We start from the raw sequence: 24,129 nt of genomic DNA on the forward strand, positions 1-24,129 counted from the left end.
TGGCTTGATGTATTACCTGGGACCACTCGGACACCTCCCACTGGGCTCCGCAGCTCTGGCCAAGGCAGGACTTTCGATTGGCTGGTTTGTGAAGGTCATGTGACAGACATAGGGAATCGTAGACAGATGAGTCGAGACCAGGCGACAGCATTTTCCAGCAGCGCACAGTTCGATACTGAACGCCCTCACCACAGGTCCGAGAGCACTCACTCCAACCACTGGTCTCCCATCTGAGGAGAAAGTGGCAAGATGGTGCAATTGGTACAGAAAGATTTGGCATATAATGACAGTGATCAAATGTGGATTCAAGCAGATGTGGAGCTCCTGATGTTGCTCTGCTGTTTGATGAGGAGGGACACTGCCTTTTGCTCAATTTGATTGACTGGGTCAAGTGTAACATGAACAACCAGTACAACTCCCCATTGGGTGCTGAAAATTGAGAATAATTTATCTTTAATGCACGGCATAAAAATTTCAGAAAAAGCGCAAGAGAGGAAGGACTACATGCAAGGCACACTGTGCCATAGGAAAGCAATGGTTGTGCGGGCGATGCTTTAGTTAGGGCTGTCAAAAGTAACACGTTAATGCTCGTCGGTTAATTTCTTTGAGTTAATGCACTATTTTTTTTAACGCATAAGCCTCCCAAAAAAAGACTATCATTAAATGATGTAATGTTAGCAAGTGTCCATGGAGAGAGAGAGAGAGAACGTGACTGTTAGTATGACATCAGCAGCTCCAGCACTTACAGAGAGCAGCTGTGACGGCATTACAGCTGTGAATGTAGAAGTTAGCCTGACATTAGCAAAAGAGAGCTCAGACCCTGTTACTGTGAATGTAGAAGTTAGCCTGACATTAGCAACAGAGAGCTCAGACCCTGTTACAGCTGTGAATGTAGCAGTTAGCCTGACAAAAGCAACAGATAGCTCAGACCCTGTTACAGCTGTGAATGTAGCAGTTAGCCCCAACATTAGCAATGATGGTGTTACAGCTGTGAATGTAGCAGTTAGCCCTGCATTAGCAACAGAGAGCTCAGACCCTGTTACAGCTGTGAATGTAGCAATTAGCCCCGACATAAGCAACTGGCTCAGAGATAAATAATAATAATAAAAAAAAACTCTGGCTCAGTCAAACTTAAAGGTGCCATATTATACTGATTTTCATCCATTCCACACAGCTGTCAGCGGTCCAACAACACTGTATTCGATTGCCCCAAACCCAACGCTGGTCCTGAATTTCAGCTGTCTAAAATTTGCTCAAATGAGCTTTGCTGAGAACAGACTGGTTCTGTGTCTGCACCTTTAAATGCTAATGAGCTCCGTCTGACATCGCCTACTTGGAGAGCCACAGAGAGGATGTCACTTATGCTAGCCGTAGCATGCGCCAATGTTTACGGTGGATGGTCCCGTATGGTTGGGACAGATCCTTTTACAAGGGTCAGTGTCGAGGTAAAGCTAGCATTGTACTGACCCTCGTTACTGACCCAGTACAAGCTAACACGGACCGTAGCCGACACATTGTCATTAAAAATGAAACGTAACCACTGTCTCTTCTGTTCTTCTGTAGCTGGGACCGAACATAAGCACTTATGTGGATTTGTACAACGAACAACAGAGCAATGCTGTGTGCCTAGCTCTGAGGGATGACATTGTGAAACACCGCTATCTCACTGGTGTCTCACCGCAGGACACACCGAACTTCACCTCAGTGATGAACGCCCCCTCTTGGATATCTCCTATCATCAGAGGAGTTCGGCCTATCATTATCATTATCTGACCAGCAGGATAGTAGTGTGGAGGTTGTTTGTTTGTCTGTATAACTCGTTAAAGTTCAAGCGCTCAAGCGCTCTCTCATATCTGATCGCAGTTTTTTTTAAAGCATATCCGCTACTTTCACGCATGATTAGCCCTGCAGTGACTTTTTGATCAGTTACAATGAAATTGACAGTTGGATGTATACTGCTGGTGGTGTGCCGGGACGATCTGTTAAAGTTCGATCAACCAGCGAACTCTGAGCCACCTCCGGATCTAATCTTCCCAATCATCGCCGACATTAAATGGCAGTGACCACCATTCATGTGACCGATGAATGGGAGCACTACCGCCGCACCTCGTCGGAGAACAAGGAAGCGGGGTAGGAGAGGTGGATTACGCGAGCGAGCGAGGCAGCATCTGTCACACATTCCTTTGCCCTCTATCATCCTTGCCAACATGGAGTCCCTCCGAAACAAGTCTGAGGAATTGCGAGCCCATGTTCGATACCAACATGAATTCAAAGAAGCCCGTGTCCTGGCCCTGACAGAAACATGACTGGGAGAAGCTGACACAGGCACTGACATTTCATTGGATGGTTTTGGTGCGCCTTTACGCATGGATCGGGTGGCAGCGTCCACTGGCAAGTCGCGAGGGGGAGGGGTGTGCCTGTACATAAATGACAGCTGGTGCAAAACAACACTAGTGAAGGAAAAGCTGTGTACTAAAGCAGTGAACTGCTCTCAGTCTCCATGCACCCCTTCTTTCTACCCAGGGAATTCCCGCAGATTTTCGTTACTGTTGTTTACATTCACCCGAAGGCGAACGAAAGCACTGCTCTAGAATTAATCCATAACACTGTTCAGATATTACAAGCAGTGTCCCCCGATGCCCCAAACCTTGACTTCAATCACTGCCCAACTAGAAATAGGAAGATTCTTGATCAGTGCTATGGCTCCATCAAAGGTGCCTATAAATCCGTCCTTCTCCCCCCCCCCCCCCCCCCCCTGGGTTCTGCCGATCGCAACTGTGTGCATCTTATACCAGCGTATCGCACTTGACTGCAGAGGGGGAAAGTAGTTACCAGGCAAATGAAAGTCTGGTCCGAGGAGGCTACGCTGGCGCTGCAAGGCTGCTTGGACTGTACTTTGTGGGAGGAGTTTGTCAAATCCTCACAGGACATAGATAAACTGACTGAAGTGGTCAGCTCATGGGTCGCATATTGTGAGAAAACACAATTCCCCAAAAAGTTGTCAAAATATACCCCAATAACAAGCCATGGGTGAGAAAACAACTTAAAGACTTGTTGAAAAAGAAAAAGCTAGCATTCAGACAAAATAGCCTTCAGGAATAACACAGCATCCAAAAGGAGATTGACGTGAAATCAAAAGGGCTAAATGGGACTATAAATCCAAAATGGAACACAAACTGAGCAATAACCTCTTAGGCTCAGCATAGGACAGTATTAAAACAATGGTGGGTCTAAATGACAAAACAAAGAAAAAGGTGGCACTGAAAGGCTTTACCTCAGACATATCCCTGGCCCAAGAACTAAATCAATTCTATTCAAGATTTGATAAACATGATTTTAGCAACAAAATGATTGCCCAAAAACAGTCTTTACTGTCCCTGTCCCAATCAGCTGTCTGTTTCTCGGCACAAAGTGTTGTGAACACTTTTAAACACTGCAAAGTCAAAACAAGTCCGGGCCCGGACAACATTGGTAGCCATGTCCTTTCTTGTTGTGCAGAAGAGCTCGGCCCAATCTTTTATTATATTTTTAATCAATCTATGTGTCAACAGAAGGTCCCTGACTTATGGAAACAGTCAACTATAGTCCCTGTTGCAAAGAACAGCCACCCCAAGTCTCTAAATGATTACAGACCCATAGCCCTGACGTCACTTGTGATGAAGTCCTAACCTTGTGGGCTGGATATTAGACTTCCTCACAAATAGATCCCAGCGAGTTAGAGTAAATGGTCACCTTTCTGGCTTGGCCCTCACATCAACTGGCTCGCCGCAGGGGTTTGTTCTCTCCCTCCTTCTCTAGATTCTGACACCAATGACTGCCGCTCTGTGACTGATGACCGACACATTGTGAAGTTTGCTGGTGATACAGTTATTGTCAGCTTACTGAACAATGAGGAAACTTCACACGGTCCAGTAATCGTCCACTTTACAACATGGTGTCAGGATGCCTCTCTTGAACTGAATGTGTATTGACTTTAGGCGTAATGTCATTAACCATGTAATATATATATATATATATATATATATATATATATATATTAGGGCTGTCAAAGTTAACGCGTTAATAACGCGTTAACACAACATCCTCTTAACGCCGTTAATTTTTTTAACGCGCGATTAACGCTCGGTATTAAAAAAAAAAAAAAAAACGCGCATTGTATGATTTATGGCCGTCGGTGGCACCTGTAGTCTTGATCCAGAAAGTACGTGTCCACAGGGGCGATTTTAAACGCGTGTGGACGCGCCGCTTCCCAGTATTGCACGCTTGGTGGGCTGCCACTAGAGGATGATTGACAGGCGCTCTCCTTCATACAACACATTTTTGCGAGCGTTCGCGAGCGTTCCCGAGGCGGCGAGTCGAGCCCGGCGCCTCTGATTAACATAAAGTAGATTCGACTTATACTTTAGGCAAATGAGGAGCGGCCAACTCACGCAGCCCACCAAGCGTGCAATACTGGGAAGCGGCGTGTCCACACGCGTTTAAAATCGCCCCTGTGGACACGTACCTATAGACAATGAACGGGACGCGGGAAAACACCGCTGCCTGTGGACACGCACCTAGAGGGAAGGTGCGTGTCGATAAGACCAAAGTCATCTGCGCGTACTGTGGGTATGAAATGAGCTACCATAGAAGTACGTCCAGTCTGAGATATCACTTGCAAGCCAATGCACTTATATCCTAACTGTACTTATCTCCTGTTACACTATCTCCTGTGACATGTTCACTTTAATTGTTTGTGATATATTCTTATAACCCTGTTTTGATCCCATGTTTTGGTAAGGGGATATTTGAAGTGTTAAATAAACATTTTCATAAATCAAGTATATTTGCCCTTATGTTGTTAAAAGTATTAAGAATATGAAAAAAAAATACATTAAGGTACATTTAGAAGAAAAAAAAATGTGCCAAAAAATGCGATTAATTTGCGATTAATCGCGAGTTAACTATGGACAAAATGCGATTAATCGCGATTTAAAAAATCTATCTTTTGACAGCCCTAATATATTTATATATATATATATATATATATATATATATATATATATATATATATATATATATATATAATATATTCTTATATATATGGTATGTATTTTATAATTTTACATATATTTATATTGACTACTATTTATTGACTGTATAGTGTTTTTGTGATTGTGTGTGATTGCGTGTAACTTGGACCTGTTTTACTATCTACTGCACAACAAATTGCCCCATTGGGGGACAAAGTATTTTGAATTGGATTGAATTGAATTGAGTTCGGCCTATCAGGACACACCTGAACTTCACCTCGGTGATGAACGCCCCCTCTCGAATATCTCCTATCATCAGAGGAGTTCGGCCGATACAAATGACTCCCTTTGTGACGTAACAACAGGAGCTGAATCTGAACAGCCTGTAGGAGTGCCGTTGTACCAGTGCAGAGACCATGCAGGAGTTGCTTGTTTTTCTCATTCTGGGAGTTGGCAGGCTCAGGGAGGACCAGTTTATAGGTGTAGAGACCAGAGAAAACCTGTTTTTCAGAATATGGGACCTTTAAGTTGGGCTGTCCTTTCAAGCTGGGCTGATCTTTAAGGTGGACCAGCACTATTCTCCTTTCAGTGACAAGCTGCTCCTCTGAGTCTGAGCGTTTTGAGCTTGTATATTTATTTTAACTGTGTAACTGACAGCAGGTTAAACAGTTAATTATTCATATTTCTACTGCAAACTCTACTGTTTCTATCAGGAAAACACAGAGATGAATGTTTTCAACATTATTGTTAGAACTGTAATGGTATTATTAAGTAGCAGTAGGCTACTTTGTATCGGCAAGTACTGACATTTAAATATTTGTACTCAGTCTGATAAAAAGTGGTATCAGTGCATCTCTATTTCTAGAGGCTTCACATTCTGGTGCATAAACACCTTCTGTCATTCATCATTCCGTTCCCACAACAATATACAGAGAAAATGGGAAGGTTTCGTAACTATTTACGAATGGTGATTAATCGCGATTAATCCAGTTACCTTCTGATTAATGTATTTAGAATGTTTAATTGATTGACAGCCCTAATTATAATAATTGTCCAAATCCCTGTTGACTTTATTTATTCTATATTATCTTCAAAAAACGTCACACAGGAAAATGAGCCAACATTGGATGCCTTTTTGTTACTTCATAGCCTCAGAACTGGGTGGATCTGTAACTTGACATGTCCAGGGGGTGCCATCCCACCTGAAATGTATTTGGTTTTCTGATCTCTCACACAAGAAAATCTTCACATCTTTGCCATTTGCACATTAAACTGTGCCCAAATCTGAAGAATTCTACATCAGGGATGTAGCTCGGTGACCCAGTCAGTCAATGAGTCTGTGATTCAAACAGTGAGTCAGATGGTCAGTAAGGGCAGTACCTTGGAGGACATTCCTTCCCAGTGCAGAACTCATGCGTAGGCTCAGGTCTGGTCAGAGAATCACAGTAATTGTCTTCTACTTCAGCACCATCATATCGGACACAAAGGGCATAACTATTGGTGATACCTGGGAACCCACAGACACACAATGTTAACAGAGTGTAAACAGAGTGTAGATCAACAACATACAATATACCCACCAATAGGCCAAAACATTATGACCACTTGCCTCATATCGTGTAGATTTTTTGCCGCCAAAACATGGCATGGACTCCACTAGACCTCTGAAGGTGTCTGAGGTATCTGGCACCAAGCCGTCAGCAGCACATCCTTAAAGTCCTGTAAGTTGTGAGGTGGGGCCTCCATGGATCGGATTTGTTTGTCCAGCACGTCCCAATAAGTCAAATTTTACAATAATTCCCTCTACAGACTCCTGGATCCCCATGCACCCATCAACATTTACATTTAGGGCATTTAGCACTTTTGTCCAAAGTGACTTACAATAAGTACATTCGTCGAAAGAAAGAAACCACAACATATCATTGCCGATAAAGTAAGAGCAAAAAAGTAGAAGAAAGTGATAGGTCCTTATCCGAGTAAAGTAGTAGCTGTTCAGCAAGGATACCTTAAGTACAGCAGTGCTATGATCAAAGTGCTATAGGTAAGAACATTTTTTTGGTTGGGGGAGGGGAGTCGAGGTGAAATCTGAACATCTTTTGCAGAAGATGGCAAGTGACTCTGCTGTCCTGACATTGGTCTGGAGTTCGTTACACCACTGAGGACCAGAACAGAGAAGAGTCTGGACTTTGCTGAGCGACATTTGTTTGATTTCAGCGATGGTGGTACCAGCCGGCCAGCTGAAGTAGAGGAGCGAAGTGCTCGCGTCGGGGCGTGTGGTTTGACCAGTGTTTGAAGGTAGATGGGTGCCGTTCCATTGATGGCCTTGAAGGCCAGTGTCATCGTCTTGAATTGGATGCGTGCTGCAACAGGGAGCCAGTGGAGGTCACGGAGGAGGGGGGTCACATGGGAGAATTTGGGTAGATTGAAGATAAGGCGTGCTGCAGCGTTCTGGATACGCTGCAATGGTTTAATCGCAGAGGCCGGGAGTCCGGCCAGGACAGAGTTGCAGTAGTCAAGGCGGGAGATGACCAGTGCTTGGACCAGGAGTTGCGTTGCATCCTTTGTGAGGAAAGACTGGATCCTGCAGATGTTGTAGAGGGCAAATCTGCAGGATCGGGCCACAGCAGTGATGTTGGGGGTGCAGGATAGTTGGTCATCGAGGATTACACCCAGGTTCCTTGCAGTTGAGGAAGGTAATACTGTGATGCCCTCGACAGTGACCGACAGCCTAGTGATCTGGTGTATAGTGAGAACAGAAGCGGTCCTAATACTGAGCCTTGAGGGACACCCGTTCCATTCCATGTGACCTGAAAGGTGTGGTTTGTCAGGTATGATGTGAACCAGGTTAGAGCAGAGTCAGTGTTGCCAAGTTCAGCCAGGGTGAGGAGGAGGATTTGGTGGCTGACTGTCGAATGCAGCAGATAGGTCGAGGAGAATAAGAATGGAGTGGGATGAGGCTCTGGCGTTGTGCAGGGACTCAGTCACTGTGAGGAGGGCCGTCTTAAGGCAGTCCTTGAGCGGCATCTCAAAACATCTGGACCCACTGTACACAGACTAGCCTACTCCAAATCATTTAAAGATGCACGGTCACAGTTCTACTCAGACATCATCAACAACAGTCCTGGAAATTCGAAGCAATTTTTCTACACAATAAACCATCTCTTTAAACCTCTGACACAAACTTGCACAAAAAATACAGACGAACACTGTAACAACCTTATCACCTTCTTCAGAACCAAAATAGACTCCATCCGCTCGCATCTCTCTGGTTCCCCTGCACTATCTGCCCTCTCAGTCAGCCCACAGCCTGGAATCCACCACCCTCTTCATTGTTTTTCTGTTGAGGGAATCATCAAAAAAATGAACTCATCCACCTGCACCCTGGATCCCCTTCCCACAATCCTGATAAAATCCAATCTCTCCACCAGTCCCCTTATCACAAACACAATAAACCACTCCCTCCAGTCTGGCCATGTTCCATCCCCCCTCAAAACTGCTGTCATCAAACCCCTTCTTAAAAAACTCACTTTCGAGTTGCTGCCCAGCTCCAGCACCATCTACAACAACACAACCTGTTGGATAAGTTTCATAAGTTTAGAGGCACCCTTTTTTCTAAAACCGGATGATTTATGTTGTTCTATCGGAGCATAGTGTCGGCTTCGGTGAATATGATCAGAAAAATGTTGCCGACTGGGACTTTGAGGCCTGGATGAGTGAAAACTTCCATCAGTTAAACTCCCAAACTGAAGCAATTCTTATTGGCACCACACATCAGGTCCAGTCATCCCCCAACCAACCTTGGTGTGACACTGGACCCTCACCTTACCTTTGAAAACCATATCAAATATCTGTTCAAATCGTCCTTCCCCCTCAAGAATATTGCCAAACTCCGTCCTACACTCACTCTTTCCGATGTCACAAAACTCACCCACACCTTTGCCTGCAGAAACTCCAACACATACAGAACAGCGCTGCGAGGATCCTAATGAGAGTGCGTAAATACGAACACATAATCCCCAATCATTCATGCCCTTCACTGGCTCCCCATCTCCTCCAGGATCCACTACAAAATTTCTCTCCTCACCCACCCATGCATCCATGGCAACGCTCCACTTTAAAGAACTCCTCAATCAGCTCACCAAATGGAAACCTCCTCCACCCCCCAGAACCAAACTCCGCTCTGCTGCCCCTCGTCTGTGGAACTCACTCCCAGACCACCTGAGGGCTCCACAGATAGTCGAAGCCTTCAAAAAATGCATAGACAAGACTTTTCTTTTTAAAAAAGCTTTTAACTAATGTTGAATTTTTAAGCAACTTTTTTTTTAATGCTGGGCTGCACGGTGGTGTAGTTGGTAGCACTCTTGCCTCTCGGGCCCAGGCTCCTTCTGCGTGGAGTTTGCATGTTCTCCCCATGCAAGCGTGGGTTCTCTCCGGGTTCTCCGGATTCCTCCCACAGTCCAAAGACATGCAGGATGGGGATAGGTTAATTGATGACTCTAAATTGCCCGTAGGTGTGAATGTGAGCGTGAATGGTTGTCTGTCTCTACATGTCGGCTTTGCGATAGACTGGTTACCTGTCTGTCTCTACATGTCGGCCCTGTGATAGACTGGTTAACTGTCTATCTCTACATTCCAGCCCTGTGATAGACTGGTTACCTGTCTGTCTCTACATGTCGGCCCTGTGATAGACTGGTTACCTGTCTGTCTCTACATGTCGGCCCTGTGATAGACTGGTTAACTGTCTGTCTCTACATGTCAGCCCTGTGATAGACTGGTTACCTGTCTGTCTCTACATGTCAGCCCTGTGATAGACTGGTTACCTGTCTGTCTTGTCAGACCTGTGATAGACTGGTTACCTGTCCATGTACCTGTGGGTGTACCCTGCCTTCTCCCAATGATAGCTGGGATCGGCTCCAGCCCCCCTGCGACCCTGAATACAGGATAAGCGGTAGACAATGGACGGATGTTTTTATACTTGTTTTATTTTATGCTCCTGCTTTTACTCTGTAGCACTTTGTGATTTGTAAATGAAAAGTGTTTTATTAATAAAATGTAATATTATTAGTGACATCCACATGAATGGAAGGACCCAAGGTTTCCCAGCAGAACATTACCCAAGCATCACACTGCCTCTGCTGGATTGCCCCAGGTAAGCGACGCACATGCTCCCGGCCATCCACGTGATGCAAAAGAAAATGTGATTCATCAGACCAGGCCAGCTTCTTCTATTGCTGTGTGGTCCAGTTCTGATGCACATGTGTCAGCATGGGCACTCTGACTGGTCTGTGGACAGGGGTCAGCATGGACACTCTGACTGGTCTGTGGACAGGGGTCAGCATGGACACCCTGACTGGTCTGTGGACAGGGGTCAGCATGGACACCCTGACCGGTGTGTGGACAGGGGTCAGCATGGGCACCCTGACTGGTCTGTGGACAGGGACCAGCATGGACACCCTGACTGGTCTGTGGACAGGGGTCAGCATGGGCACTCTGACTGGTCTGTGGACAGGGGTCAGCATGGGCACCCTGCCCAGTCTGTGGACAGGGACCAGCATGGGCACCCTGACTGGTCTGTGGACAGGTGTCAGCTCCCCACGTGCATCAATGAGCCTTGGCCATCTGTGACCCTGTTGCCAGTTCACAGGTTTTCCTTCCATGGACCACTTTTGATAGGTTCTGACCACTGCAGACTCTGAACGCCCCACAAGAGCTGCTGTTTTGAAGATGCTCTGACCCAGTCGTTGAAGCCTCACAGTTTGGCCCTTAAAGTCACTCAAATCCTTATGCTTGCCCATTTTTCCTGCTTCTAACACTCAACATTGAGGACAGACTTTTCACGTCTTGCCTAATTTATCCCCCCCCACTGACAGGTGCCACGATAATGAGATAATCAGGGTAATTCACTTCACCAGTAGTCATAATGTTATTGCTGATCAGTGTACTGAAGGAATTACTAAATTGTTATTACTAAATTACTTTGTTTTAAAACAAAAGTTTTTTCTGATTTTGTTTTGAAAGAAAGTTTGAAAGTTGTTAATTGTTATTTTGTTGTTCAGAAGCTCAATTAACAGATTTCTAACGTAAAGGATGAATCAGAAAATGAATTAGAGTGATGCTTGTACACTTGAATTTAATCTCTCCACTCCTGTTTGAAACCGTTTCATGTCATTCATTGTTCACATTGAATCTTTGTTTCAAAGTAGTAAACAAAAGCATGTGGACACCTTATTTATGTTATAGTCATATTGTAAGCTAAAATACTACCATAAAAACGTAAAAAGATGACATGAACGAAATTTTACACGTCAAGAAAGTTGCATTTTGTAGTATTACTGTCAAAGCATAAGACTATGAAAATATGTTATCATTTAATTAGGAAGACTTAAAAGTCAAGTTACATAAGTGACGTCTCTCTTTGAAGCTACGATGTCTGTGTGATTGGTACCAGGATGTATCGTCAATCTTTCTCTTCCCGGTTCATAAAACTAGTCGCTGGTTAAAACACATCAAGTAAGTTAACCATACATTTGTGATGGAACTTAGCTTCACTTAAAAGGTGTGACTGACTGTGATGGCAGCTACAGGCTTCTTTTTGAAGGGGAAAGGGTTGCCTCAACGATAAGTTCCCCTCTGTTAAAGTAAAATACCAGATAATGATGTGTAGACTACTGTGTGAGTAGCAGAAACAGCTGCTTGTTCACTCACTCTTGCACTCTGGATGGCTCACATGTGCTACCTGGTGGTTGTTGGTGCAAACTGTAGCAAGTAAAGCTGGATAAAATAAAAGTAAGAAAGTGACATTGTCTCTCGACTAATTATCAGTTTCAGCAATAAAAATGAACTGATACTGCAGTGTAATGTGTCTTGCTGCAGTTTCATATCTTTCACCCTGATTTAGAACAATGTTTAAACGTAATGTGGAACTCTGATGACCCATAGAGTAACACAATCACACACATATTTAATACAGGGAAAACTAGAATCAGTGTGCTTGTCTCATATTGGTGAACTTGTTGTGTGCATGTTGTGTGTAAATGTTTACCTGTTGTACAGGTTGAGCTGCAGGGAGCATAAGCAGAAACCTTCCAGCGATACATGTCTGCCAGACTTACATCTGGGTCCAGACCCACATCGAAGTCATTACTGGAGAGACACAAACACAGAAAAAGGCAGGCACATGTTTTGAAACTTGATATTTTCCAGTTCTTTGTATAAAAACCTAATAATGTTACCATTGTGATACCATCAGCAGAAAATTAAAGTTAATTCAGTTATATTGAAAACTGAGGGTTTAATACAATACAACCTGCTGGCAAGGTAATCACATTCATATGTAATTATGTAAGTATGGCAATAAAAAGCTGTACGCAAACACAAATTATTGAGAGAAAGAGACGGTGAGTATGATGAGTATGTTAATATTATTACTAATGTTAATACTACTAATATTGTTAATACTACTACTGTTATCACTACTACTGTTAATATTACTATTACTACTATCGTTAATACTACTACTACCGTTAATACTACCACTACTGTTAATACTACTACTACTACTACTACTAATACTACTACCAACACCAAAGGCAGATGGAACCCAACCCAACCCTGTTTGAAATTTCTGCCTAAAAACCATGGCAGTTTTTTCTCGCCACTGTAGCTGTAACGGTTCTGGTGATGTTGGGACTTTTACCATAATGAGGATTATGTGGCATAAATGTGGATTGAATGTCATTGTATTGCATGACAGTGGTATTCATGCAAATAGTGTATTCCACAACTTTTTCCTCTTACCTCTCTGTGTTGGCTGCCTGGACTGCAGGCACCTGTTGCAGCTGTACCAAGATGGCGGTGTGTGCGTCCGAGCGTGTGTCAGTCACTGTGAGCATTTCCAGCTGTGGGTCTGTGTGTATTTCTGTGACTGTCTGTGTTACTGCTGGTGCATGCGGATCAGTGAGTGTGTGTTGGATGGAGTGTGTGTTTGAGTTTGTGTGGTTGTAATGCAGGTCCTCCCGTAGCAGATACGGGGCATCTTCTGGCAGACCTGCAGAATGAGTGATCTGACTACCTGTGAATGGATCAAAACAAATGAATGTAGGGTTTTCAAAACAGTGCAATATTTTTGACTTGACAGGTATATTGGTAAGGTTATTGCAAAAATAATTAAGGAATACAATCGTTAATTTTTCATCTGCTTAAATGTCATTGTAATGGCCTCTCCTCTTCACATGGAATCAGAAGTCAAGGGACTGTGCCCTGTAGCTGGCAGCATACAGTTAGTAGGGCCTGAATATCTCTGAATGGGACATAGGGTCTTTCCAGCCACTTCATTCCCATCCTATATTGAGGCCTATCTCACACCAGTGATAAGTGGTGCTATCGTATCAAACTGCACTACACAAAACAGAAGCAAAAGTCCCCCAATTCTCTTTATTTCAATACATTTTGTAAAATGTATTACAAAGGAAATATCTGCAAATGTTAATGGTAAAAAGATATAATCTCCATCATCATGACATTTCCCTGTGTATCATAGCATAATATTTTGAGTATAAAAACTAACTAAAGTTATTTGAACACTCAACACAAAGAGCGATGAGGCTTCATTTGTCTTTCCTACCAAGGAGAGGCAGCTCTAAGGTGTTGTCATCTGCCGTGGTTGGCTCGTCAATCAAGTTGGATGAACTTCCTTAACAAATAAAGAGACAATGAGGTGCATAGTGAGATATAGTCAATTGATGAATGAACTGAGACAAGCAGACAGATAGGCCCAAAACACTGGACACTGAACTAAACATTGGACTAAATAAGACTTGTTGCTGAAAGCATGAGAGGGGGCGAATGTTTTGAACCTTCCAAATCTGACAACGAGACAGCTGACATTGGGCGAAGGTGGGGTACACCTGGACATGCAGAGACAGACAGGTAACCAGTCTATCACAGGGCTGACATGTAGAGACAGACAGGTAACCAGTCTATCACAGGGCTGACATGTAGAGACAGACAGGTAACCAGTCTATCACAGGGAGACATGTAGAGACAGACAGGTAACCAGTCCATCACAGGGCTGACATGTAGAGACAGACAGGTAACCAGTCTATCACAGGGCTGACATGTAGAGACAGACAGGTAACCAGTCTATCACAGGGCTGACATGTAGAGACAGACAGGTAACCAGTCTATCACAGGGCTGACATAGAGAGACAGACAGGTAACCAGTCTATCACAGGGCTGACATGTAGAGACAGACAGGTAACCAGTCTATCACAGGGCTGACATGTAGAGACAGACAGGTAACCAGTCTATCACAGGGAGACATGTAGAGACAGACAGGTAACCAGTCTATCACAGGGCTGACATGTAGAGACAGACAGGTAACCAGTCTATCACAGAGAGACATGTAGACACAGACAGGTAACCAGTCTATCACAGGGCTGACATGTAGAGACAGACAGGTAACCAGTCTATCACAGGGCTGACATGTAGAGACAGACAGGTAACCAGTCTATCACAGGGAGACATGTAGAGACAGACGGGTAACCAGTCTATCACAGGGCTGACATGTAGAGACAGACAGGTAACCAGTCTATCACAGGGCTGACATGTAGAGACAGACAGGTAACCAGTCTATCACAGGGCTGACATGTAGAGACAGACAGGTAACCAGTCTATCACAGGGAGACATGTAGAGACAGACAGGTAACCAGTCTATCACAGGGCTGACATAGAGAGACAGACAGGTAACCAGTCTATCACAGGGCTGACATGTAGAGACAGACAGGTAACCAGTCTATCACAGGGCTGACATGTAGAGACAGACAGGTAACCAGTCTATCACAGGGCTGACATAGAGAGACAGACAGGTAACCAGTCTATCACAAGGCTGACATGTAGAGACAGACAGGTAACCAGTCTATCACAGGGCTGACATGTAGAGACAGACAGGTAACCAGTCTATCACAGGGCTGACATAGAGAGACAGACAGGTAACCAGCCTATCACAAGGCTAACATGTAGAGACAGACAGGTAACCAGTCTATCACAGGGCTGACATGCAGAGACAGACAGGTAACCAGTCTATCACAGGGCTGACATGTAGAGACAGACAGGTAACCAGTCTATCACAGGGCTGACATGTAGAGACAGACAGGTAACCAGTCTATCACAGGGCTGACATGTAGAGACAGACAGGTAACCAGTCTATCACAGGGCTGACATGTAGAGACAGACAGGTAACCAGTCTATCACAGGGCTGACATGTAGAGACAGACAGGTAACCAGTCTATCACAGGGCTGACATGTAGAGACAGACAGGTAACAGTCTATCACAGGGCTGACATGTAGAGACAGACAGGTAAGTCTATCACAGGGCTGACATGTAGAGACAGACAGGTAAGTCTATCACAGGGCTGATACGTACAGAGAGACAGGTAAGTCTATCACAGGGCCGACATGTAGAGACAGACAGGTAAGTCTATCACAGGGCTGATACGTACAGAGAGACAGGTAAGTCTATCACAGGGCTGACACGTAGAGACAGACAGGTAACAGTCTATCACAGGGCTGACATGTAGAGACAGACAGGTAAGTCTATCACAGGGCTGATACGTACAGAGAGACAGGTAAGTCTATCACAGGGCTGACATGTAGCAGGGGTGGATTGGCCATCGGGAGTACCGGGACTTTTCCCGGTGGGCCGGTCACTAATGGGCCGATGGACGGCCGTTTTTTTTTTTTTTTTTTTACATTTATTTATTTATTTATTTTATTTTTTTGCCATGCCTCGCCTTGCTTTGATAACTAGTGTAACTCTCCCGGGCGGCCCGGGGAGAGAGACGTGCACCAGCTCGGCCCACAGTGATCAGCTGCAGACAGAGAGGTGAGAGAGGTGAGAGGTGATGATTGGCCCGGTGGCTTGTCTGTCTACAGAATGGCCCTATGAGAGGCTTTAGAGGCCCAGGAGTCCCACCCACGCATGTTCTAGACCCCCCCCCTCGTCCAATCACTTTTAATGATGAGGAGTCGATGATGAGAGACGGCGCGAGAGAAAAAAACAACAACATAACACCACACGAAAAACAAAAATGGAGAAGGAAAGTAAAAAACGCAAAGGCGGTGCAGAAAAATTGAGGGAAAAGAAAAGAAAAGCTCTAGCAGCACAGACTGCTAAAAGTTTAACTATCACGCAGATGCTTGCAGCAGGGGCCGGCCTGGCCGGAGCTAGCAGCACCGAAGCAGGTCCGTGTCCTTCACGTGAGTCTGACAGTGACAGAGAGGCTCCCATCACTGCCCTTATGGTGCAGGAGGAGGCTGAAAGAAATGTTGAGGAAGAAGAGACTCCATGTGAAGGAGGTAGCAGGTATGTGCCTTCCACAATAGTGTGGATAAACATTCATTCAAATAAATGCTTCAGAACGGTTGCTTAACTGTCTATGAACTTTACTTGACATAATAAATAGCAAACTCTGGATGGTGTGGTGTGTTACAACTGAATCTAGTTATCTAAAGTATTGGAAAACAATAACCATATTCACCTATAATGACATCCCCCAAATCAGGTCACCAGAGTTAAAGTGTTTACAACTTAACAAATATGTATGCTTTACATATTTTTTTCAGTCAGTGTTTATGGTTTATTGTCCTTCAACAGTTTAACATACAGTTCAAATTAATGAAACACTGATTAACTATATTACAGTAAAACATCTGCATACATATTACTCATGATGCAGTACACAAATTACAAGTATTTCCTCTTATGTCATGCTTCATTGTCTATACATTATGTTGAGCTGTACTATCTTTCTAAAATAAAATTAGTGTTTGTCCATTTTTCAGATCAATATACTATTGTTTTCCATACTTTAGCCAACTAACCAAAGTTCTGATTGCGTGCAGACTCATTATTTGCATGTAATCTTGTTCAGACTTAACTTATTCCACACTATTCCTCTACTTTTCATGTCCAGGTTTGTGATAGGCGACAGGCCCAGTACATCATCTCCTGTCTGTATGAGTGAGTGATAAATAAACACTCTTGAATCTTAAATCCTTTCTCCAGTATCCTTCTTAAGAGCAAGTGAGCAACACAATGCGTAGTTATCATTTATTTTATTCAAGGCTTCAGAATATAAAGGGATATTGTTTAGTATAGTGGTGTTAGTAAGAACTTATGTGTTTGTACATCAACGGGGCGATATCTGCGCGCGGATTGTAGTGGGCCGGTCTGGACCAAAAAGTGCAGGGCCAAATTTTTGTCCCAGTCCACCCCTGACATGTAGAGACAGACAGGTAAGTCTATCACAGGGCTGATACGTACAGAGAGACAGGTAAGTCTATCACAGGGCTGACATGTAGAGACAGACAGGTAAGTCTATCACAGGGCTGATACGTACAGAGAGACAGGTAAGTCTATCACAGGGCTGACATGTAGAGACAGACAGGTAAGTCTATCACAGGGCTGATACGTACAGAGAGACAGGTAAGTCTATCACAGGGCTGACATGTAGAGACAGACAGGTAACTGGAATGAATGCATAATATAGGTGATGGAGAAGACAACCTTTACTTCCAGGTTGTAATTGGTCAAATTGAGGTGAACCTGGGAAAATTCTAATCGATATACGTGGACAACTAGGTATGCCCCCCCCTCCTGATTTCCCTGTGGCTGAATTACCATTAAAATTGTTATGCAAAGAGGAACGGCCAAGCTTCCTCCACAGCAATGTAAAAAACTCATGGCCAGTTATTGCAAAAGTTTGATTGCAGTTGTGGCTGCAGAGGCTGGGGCAACCAGCTGTTAGATTTAGGGGGGCAATTCCTTTTTCACATGGCTGATATGATATACACTCACTGGCCACTTTATTAGGTACACCTGTCCAACTGCTCGTTAATGCAATCACATGGCAGCAACTCAATGCATTTAGGCATGTAGACATGGTCAAGACGATCTGCTGCAGTTCAAATGCCTTGTTGATGCCAGAGGTCAGAGGAGAATGGCCAGACTGGTTCGAGCTGATAGAAAGGCAACAGTAACTCAAATAACCACTCGTTACAACCGAGGTATGCAGAAGAGCATCTCTGAACGCACAACACGTGGAACCTTGAGGCAGATGGGCTACAGCAGCAGAAGACCACACCGGGTGCCACTCCTGTCAGCTAAGAACAGGAAACCGAGGCTACAATTCACACAGGCTCACCAAAATTGGACAATAGAAGATTGGAAAAACGTCGCCTGGTGTGATGAGTCTGGATTTCTGCTGCGACATTCGGATGGTAGGGTCAGAATTTGGCGTCAACAACATGAAAGCATGGATCCATCCTGCCTTGTATCAACGGTTCAGGCTGGTGGTGGTGGTGTAATGGTGTGGGGGATATTTTCTTGGCACACTTTGGGCCCATTAGTACCAATTGAGCATCGTGTCAACGCCACAGCCTACCTGAGTATTGTTGCTGACCATGTCCATCCCGTTATGACCACAGTGTACCCATCTTCTGATGGCTACTTCCAGCAGGATAACGCACCATGTCATAAAGCATGAATCATCTCAGACTGGTTTCTTGAACAGGACAATGAGTTCACTGTACTCAAATGGCCTCCACAGTCACCAGATCTCAATCCAATAGAGCACCTTTGGGATGTGGTGGAACGGGAGATTCGCATCATGGATGTGCAGCCGACAAATCTGCAGCAACTGCGTGATGCTATCATGTCAATATGGACCAAACTCTCTTAGGAATGTTTCCAGTACCTTGTTGAATCTATGCCACGAAGGATTAAGGCAGTTCTGAAGGCAAAAGGGGGTCCAACTAGCAAGGTGTACCTAATAAAGTGGCCGGTGAGTGTATATACACTCAACAAAAATATAAACGCAACACTTTTGTTTTTGCTCCCATTTTTCATGAGATGGACTTAAAGATCTAAAATTCATTCCAGATACACAATATTACCATTTCTCTCAAACATTGTTCACAAATCTGTCTAAATGTGTGATAGTGAGCACTTCTGCTTTGCTGAGATAATCCATCCCACCTCACAGGTGTGCCACATCAAGATGCTGATCTGACATCATGATTAGTGCACAGGTGTACCTTATACTGCCCACAATAAAAGGCCACTCTGAAATGTGCAGTTTTGTCTCACAGCAAAATGCCACAGATGCCACAAGCATTGAGGGAGCGTGCAATGGGCATGCTGACAGCAGGAATGTCAACCAGATCTGTTGCTCGTGCATTGAATGTTCATTTCTCCACCATAAGCCGTCTCCAAAGGCATTTCAGAGAATATGGCAGTACATCCAACCGGCCTCACAACCGCAGACCACGTGTAACCACACCAGCCCAGGACCTCCACATCCAGCAGGTTCACCTCCAAGATCGTCTGAGACCAGCCACTCAGACAGCTGCTGAAACAATTGGTTTGCATAACCAAACAATTTCTGCACAAACTGTCAGAAACCGTCTCAGGGAAGCTCAACTGCATGCTCGTCGTCCTCATCGGGGTCTTGACCTGACTCCAGCTCGTCGCCGTAACAGACTTGAGTGGGCAAATGCTCACATTCGATGGCGTCTGGCACGTTGGAGAGGTGTTCTCTTCACGGATGAATCTCGGTTTACATTGTTCAGGGCAGATGGCAGACAGCGTGTGTGGCGTCGTGTGGGTGAGCGCTTTGCTGATGTCAATGTTGTGGATCGAGTGGCCCATGGTGGTGGTGGGGTTATGGTATGGGCAGGCATCTGTTATGGACGAAGAACACAGGTGCATTTTATTGATGGCATTTTGAATGCACAGAGATACCGTGATGAGATCCTGAGGCCCATTGTTGTGCCATACATCCATGAACATCACCTCATGTTTCAGCAAGATAATGCACGGCCCCATGTTGCAAGGATCTGTACACAATTCTTGGAAGCTGAAAATGTCCCAGTTCTTGCATGGCCAGCATACTCACCGGACATGTCACCCATTGAGCATGTTTGGGATGTGCTTGACCGGCGTATACGACAGCGTGTACCAGTTCCCACTAATATCCAGCAACTTCGCACAGCCATTGAAGCGGAGTGGACCAACATTCCACAGGCCACAATTGACAATCTGATACACTCTATGCGAAGAAGATGTGTTGCACTGCATGAGGCAAATGGTGGTCACACCAGATACTGACTGGTTCTGAGTCCCCAGACCCCCAATAAAGCAAAAAAAAAAATGCACATTTCAGGGTGGCTTTTTATTGTGGACAGTCTAAGGCACACCTGTGCACTAATCATGATGTCAGATCAGCATCTTGATGTGGCACACCTGTGAGGTGGGATGGATTATCTCAGCAAAGCAGAAGTGCTCACTATCACACATTTAGACAGATTTGTGAACAATGTTTGAGAGAAATGGTAATATTGTGTATCTGGAATGAATTTTAGATCTTTAAGTCCATCTCATGAAAAATGGGAGCAAAAACAAAAGTGTTGCGTTTATATTTTTATATTTTTGTATTTTGAGTGTATATACTCTTGACCTTCAATAAATTGAATTATCATATAAAATCTGTATTTTGTGTTCACTCACATTGTCTTTGTCTTTAATTAAATAATAAAATTAGTTTGATGATATGAAACGTTTAATTGTGAAAAATATGCAAAAAAACAAAGAAATCAGGAAGGGGGCAATTACTTTTTCACACCACTGTTATCAATTTTTTAAAGTGAAATGCTTTACTATCAGAAGAAAGATCAATCTGTCACTCACGGTAGCCAGATGGTGCTGGAGGTGCACGCTCCACGTCATTATGGCTGAATACATGACTGATGACATCAGCAGGTTGGTAGACCAACATGGCAGCTGGTGGCGGAGGGCTGGGCGTCCTGATTGCCAACACTATGTCCTCATCCTCTTCTTCCTGTAGCTGGACATCTGATTGGTCATTAGCTCCCAGCTGGGGGTTGTAGTGATGGACAGATGTCACACTCCCTATGCTGTGATTGGCTGTTCTAGGTTGACCTCCTCCAACATTCTTGTTTACCTCGTTATAGGTGAGGTTAAGATGGGAGTGGGAGGGGCCTGTGGTGACACCTCCAGCAGCAGTGATGTCATGAGATGTATGAGGGATGGTGTATTCGTAGGTGATGTGGGGCAGCTTCCCATTCAGGTTGTAGTACTTCATTGTCCAAAGACAAAATCACAGGTTAACTACTTCATACTGGAATTTAACCAATTCCTTTATTATATTAAAACAAGCCAAACATTTACTCGTTCTGTGTGTGATTACTACCATAACATTCAGGCCCTGGCGTGTTGGTCCCTGGGAAATGATATACTCCAGCCCATCAGAGTATACGTTGCTTGGACGTCGGTATTTAATTACTGTTCCTGCCACATGGAAGTTTTGAGGGTTGTCAAACACAGTGTTTCCGTTGAAGAAGAAATGACCAGCTTCATCTGACAGGGCTGGATAGGAGGAGAAACATTAGGGGGAGGGGCTAAGACAGCCATATTCAAAACTGGATCAGAATCCCCCTCCAACAAAAACACAAAACGATGAGTCATTTTCAAGATAGTGGTACTTATAATATAGCTATAATAACATTAATTCTACATTTATAATAAAATACATCCTGGAACTACTGTTACAGAGGCTTTTGCTCAATCTGTTGATTTCAAAGTGTATTGACCTCAAAGAAGTTGAAGGTTCTCACCTAGGATGTTCTCAGTCTTATGTCTCTCTATGATCTGAATGTCTGAAGCTCCAAATGGGATGTTGGCGATGAAGACATAGCCTGATGACAAAAACATCTACTTTACACACAGGCAATATTGTCAGTTTTATACTAGTCATCAGAATCGTAATCAGAAAAGGTTTATTGCCAAATACATTTTCACATATGAGGAATTTGTCTTGAGGGGTATTCCACCAAACTCGCTAATTAAGGCGGCGCTTACCTGGTTAAGCCTGGTTAGAACTAACGCCAACTTCCACTTGCGGCTAAACCCATTCCATTAACGCATTTCAGCCGCGCCTTGTTAAGGCTAATCCAAGCCAGGTTAACGTTGTCTTCTGTTACCAAGAATTGCCAAGCGATTAATTGCATAAGTACCATCACAGGAACATATTGTTATATAATACTGACAATGATTTCCTGAACGTGACGATAGTGTAGAGGTAACGTGCTGGCTTCGCACGCGGCCCTCCACTCAATTCCTGACTTTAGCCGGAACTCTCAATCTCACTCTCTTTTTTAGATAGGCCTAGTAATTGCATCTACATTGACCAACTCATTTATCTCAACAATTTAATGAACACATTCAATGAACCTATTAATGAACTTACCTGAAAGGAATTTATGTGGCTGAAAATTGCATGCAGCAATGCCTTTGTCATTGGGATCTATAACATGCTATTAATAATAACATCTTTATGCCTATCATGTTTTTGCAAGTTATATTTGGGTTCTGGGAAAATTATATGACATATTTATCATAGTTAAAGTAAAATGTTGGTCTAATTCTCTGATCCAAAGACAATTATGCAAGCAAAAAAAAATATATATATATGAGATGTGAAATACATATGTATTTAGATAATAATATGGCCAGTCGGTGTTCAGGAAATAAACTATTTATTCATATTTTTTTAATTGCAAGCATGTATTCTTAGACACTTGATGAAAACGTAGTCTGTTTGTACTTCATATATGTAGTTTTGGTCATTTTTGGTCTTTCACGTGACGAAATCACGAGGACTAGGCTTGGCGGAACCTTCTGCTGGTACAGTGCTGTTTCCGACAGACGGACTTCTCTGAAACCCCGCTCAAGTAAGCCTGATGGTTAGCCTGCCCCGGAGCAGGCTAGTTTAGTCGGATAAATTCCCATGGTTACTTAGCGGAGAGTGCCTCAAGTTACGTTGATGGAACGCAACTCTCACTAAAGTTAGCGAGGCTTATTGAAATTAGCCCGGCTTTGCGCTTAGCAAGTTTGATGGAATACCCCTTTGGTCTTCAGTGAGCACAATATTTACAAACAGTTAACAATAAAGCACTGCCGTCAAGAACACAAGTCAAAGTAAAAACTTAAATGAAAGACACTACATCTGCACCATAATAAGATAATATGTACAATTTGTGCAGAATGATGCAAGTAGTTGCAAAACTTGTCATCATAGGCAGATGACTGTGTGTGAGGGGGTGGGTTGTGGTGCGGGAAGGGGGGATAGTGTGTCTGTCAGTGGGGGTCCAGTTGTGTCCACTGTTGTGTTGTGAGGTTTTGGTCTTGACAGACCTCAACATCTTGCCGGAGGGGAGTATTTCAAAGAGTTCATGTCGGGGTGGGAGGGGTCAAACATAATTTTCCTGGAGGGATGGAAGATTGCAGCCAATCACCTTTTACAGTACAGCGGATGATACACTGGAGCCTGCTCCTGTCTTTGACAGTAGCAGCAGCGTACAAGATGGTGATGGAGAGGGGGGGGTTGGACTTCATGATGGAGGTGTCCAAGCGCACCATCATTGCCTTTGGCAGGTTGACCATCTTCAGCTGGCACAGGTAGTACATCCTCTGCTGTGCCTTTTTGGTGATGCAGCTCCCACTTGAGGTCCTGGCTGATGACTGTGCCCAGGAAGCAGAAGGATGCCATGGTGTCGACTGGTGAGTCACACAGGGTGATGGGGGAGGGTGAGGTTGTGTTCCTCTTGATGTCCACAACCATCTCCACTGTCTTTAGAGCATTGAGCTCTAAGTTGTTTTGGCCACACCAAGTCGCCAGGTGGTCAATCTCGCTGGGGTCAGGGTGAAGGCCAGGGATCTGGTGGGGCTTAGCTCTACGCACAGCCTCTGTTCTGGAACCGTACTCCTGGATAGGGGTTGGACTTCTTCTCTGGAGTTGACCAAGGTCTGAGGCGCCGGGCAGGTGTGGGGATACTCACAAATCCCCGGCTGAGTGCCACTGTGTTGGAGTTTACCCCGGTGGACGAGAGGGTCGCCTTTATATGCCTTCGGGTTATGGGGGGAAACTCTGACTGTTGTTTGTGCATATGCACCAAACAGCAGTTCGGAGTATTCAGCCTTCTTGGAGACCCTGAATGGAGTCCTGCATGAGGCTCCAGTAGGGGACTACATAGTTCTGCT

General features: G+C 44.3%; 1 protein-coding gene across 2 annotated transcripts in view; it reads right to left on the bottom strand.

Moving 5' to 3' along the window:
* Positions 1-24,129, bottom strand: part of LOC311012784 (ADAMTS-like protein 2) — a 233,954-nt gene that overhangs the window by 144,265 nt on the left and 65,560 nt on the right. The window contains exons 7-15 of one of the 2 annotated variants that reach the window (XM_084008431.1): positions 21,705-21,785; positions 21,281-21,456; positions 21,032-21,166; positions 20,758-20,944; positions 13,636-13,704; positions 12,810-13,083; positions 12,055-12,155; positions 6,393-6,519; positions 17-230 (exon numbers count right to left, since the gene is read on the bottom strand). In XM_084008431.1, coding sequence (XP_083864557.1) covers positions 17-230; positions 6,393-6,519; positions 12,055-12,155; positions 12,810-13,083; positions 13,636-13,704; positions 20,758-20,944; positions 21,032-21,166; positions 21,281-21,456; positions 21,705-21,785 — 1,364 coding nt within the window. Of the gene's footprint in view, positions 1-16; positions 231-6,392; positions 6,520-12,054; positions 12,156-12,809; positions 13,084-13,635; positions 13,705-20,757; positions 21,167-21,280; positions 21,457-21,704; positions 21,786-24,129 lie in introns of both variants that reach the window. The other variant, XM_084008430.1, reaches the window with a different exon arrangement.

Source organism: Eutrigla gurnardus, assembly GCF_963514095.1.
Source record: "Eutrigla gurnardus genome assembly, chromosome: 4".
In the NCBI taxonomy this organism is placed as follows: domain Eukaryota; kingdom Metazoa; phylum Chordata; class Actinopteri; order Perciformes; family Triglidae; genus Eutrigla; species Eutrigla gurnardus.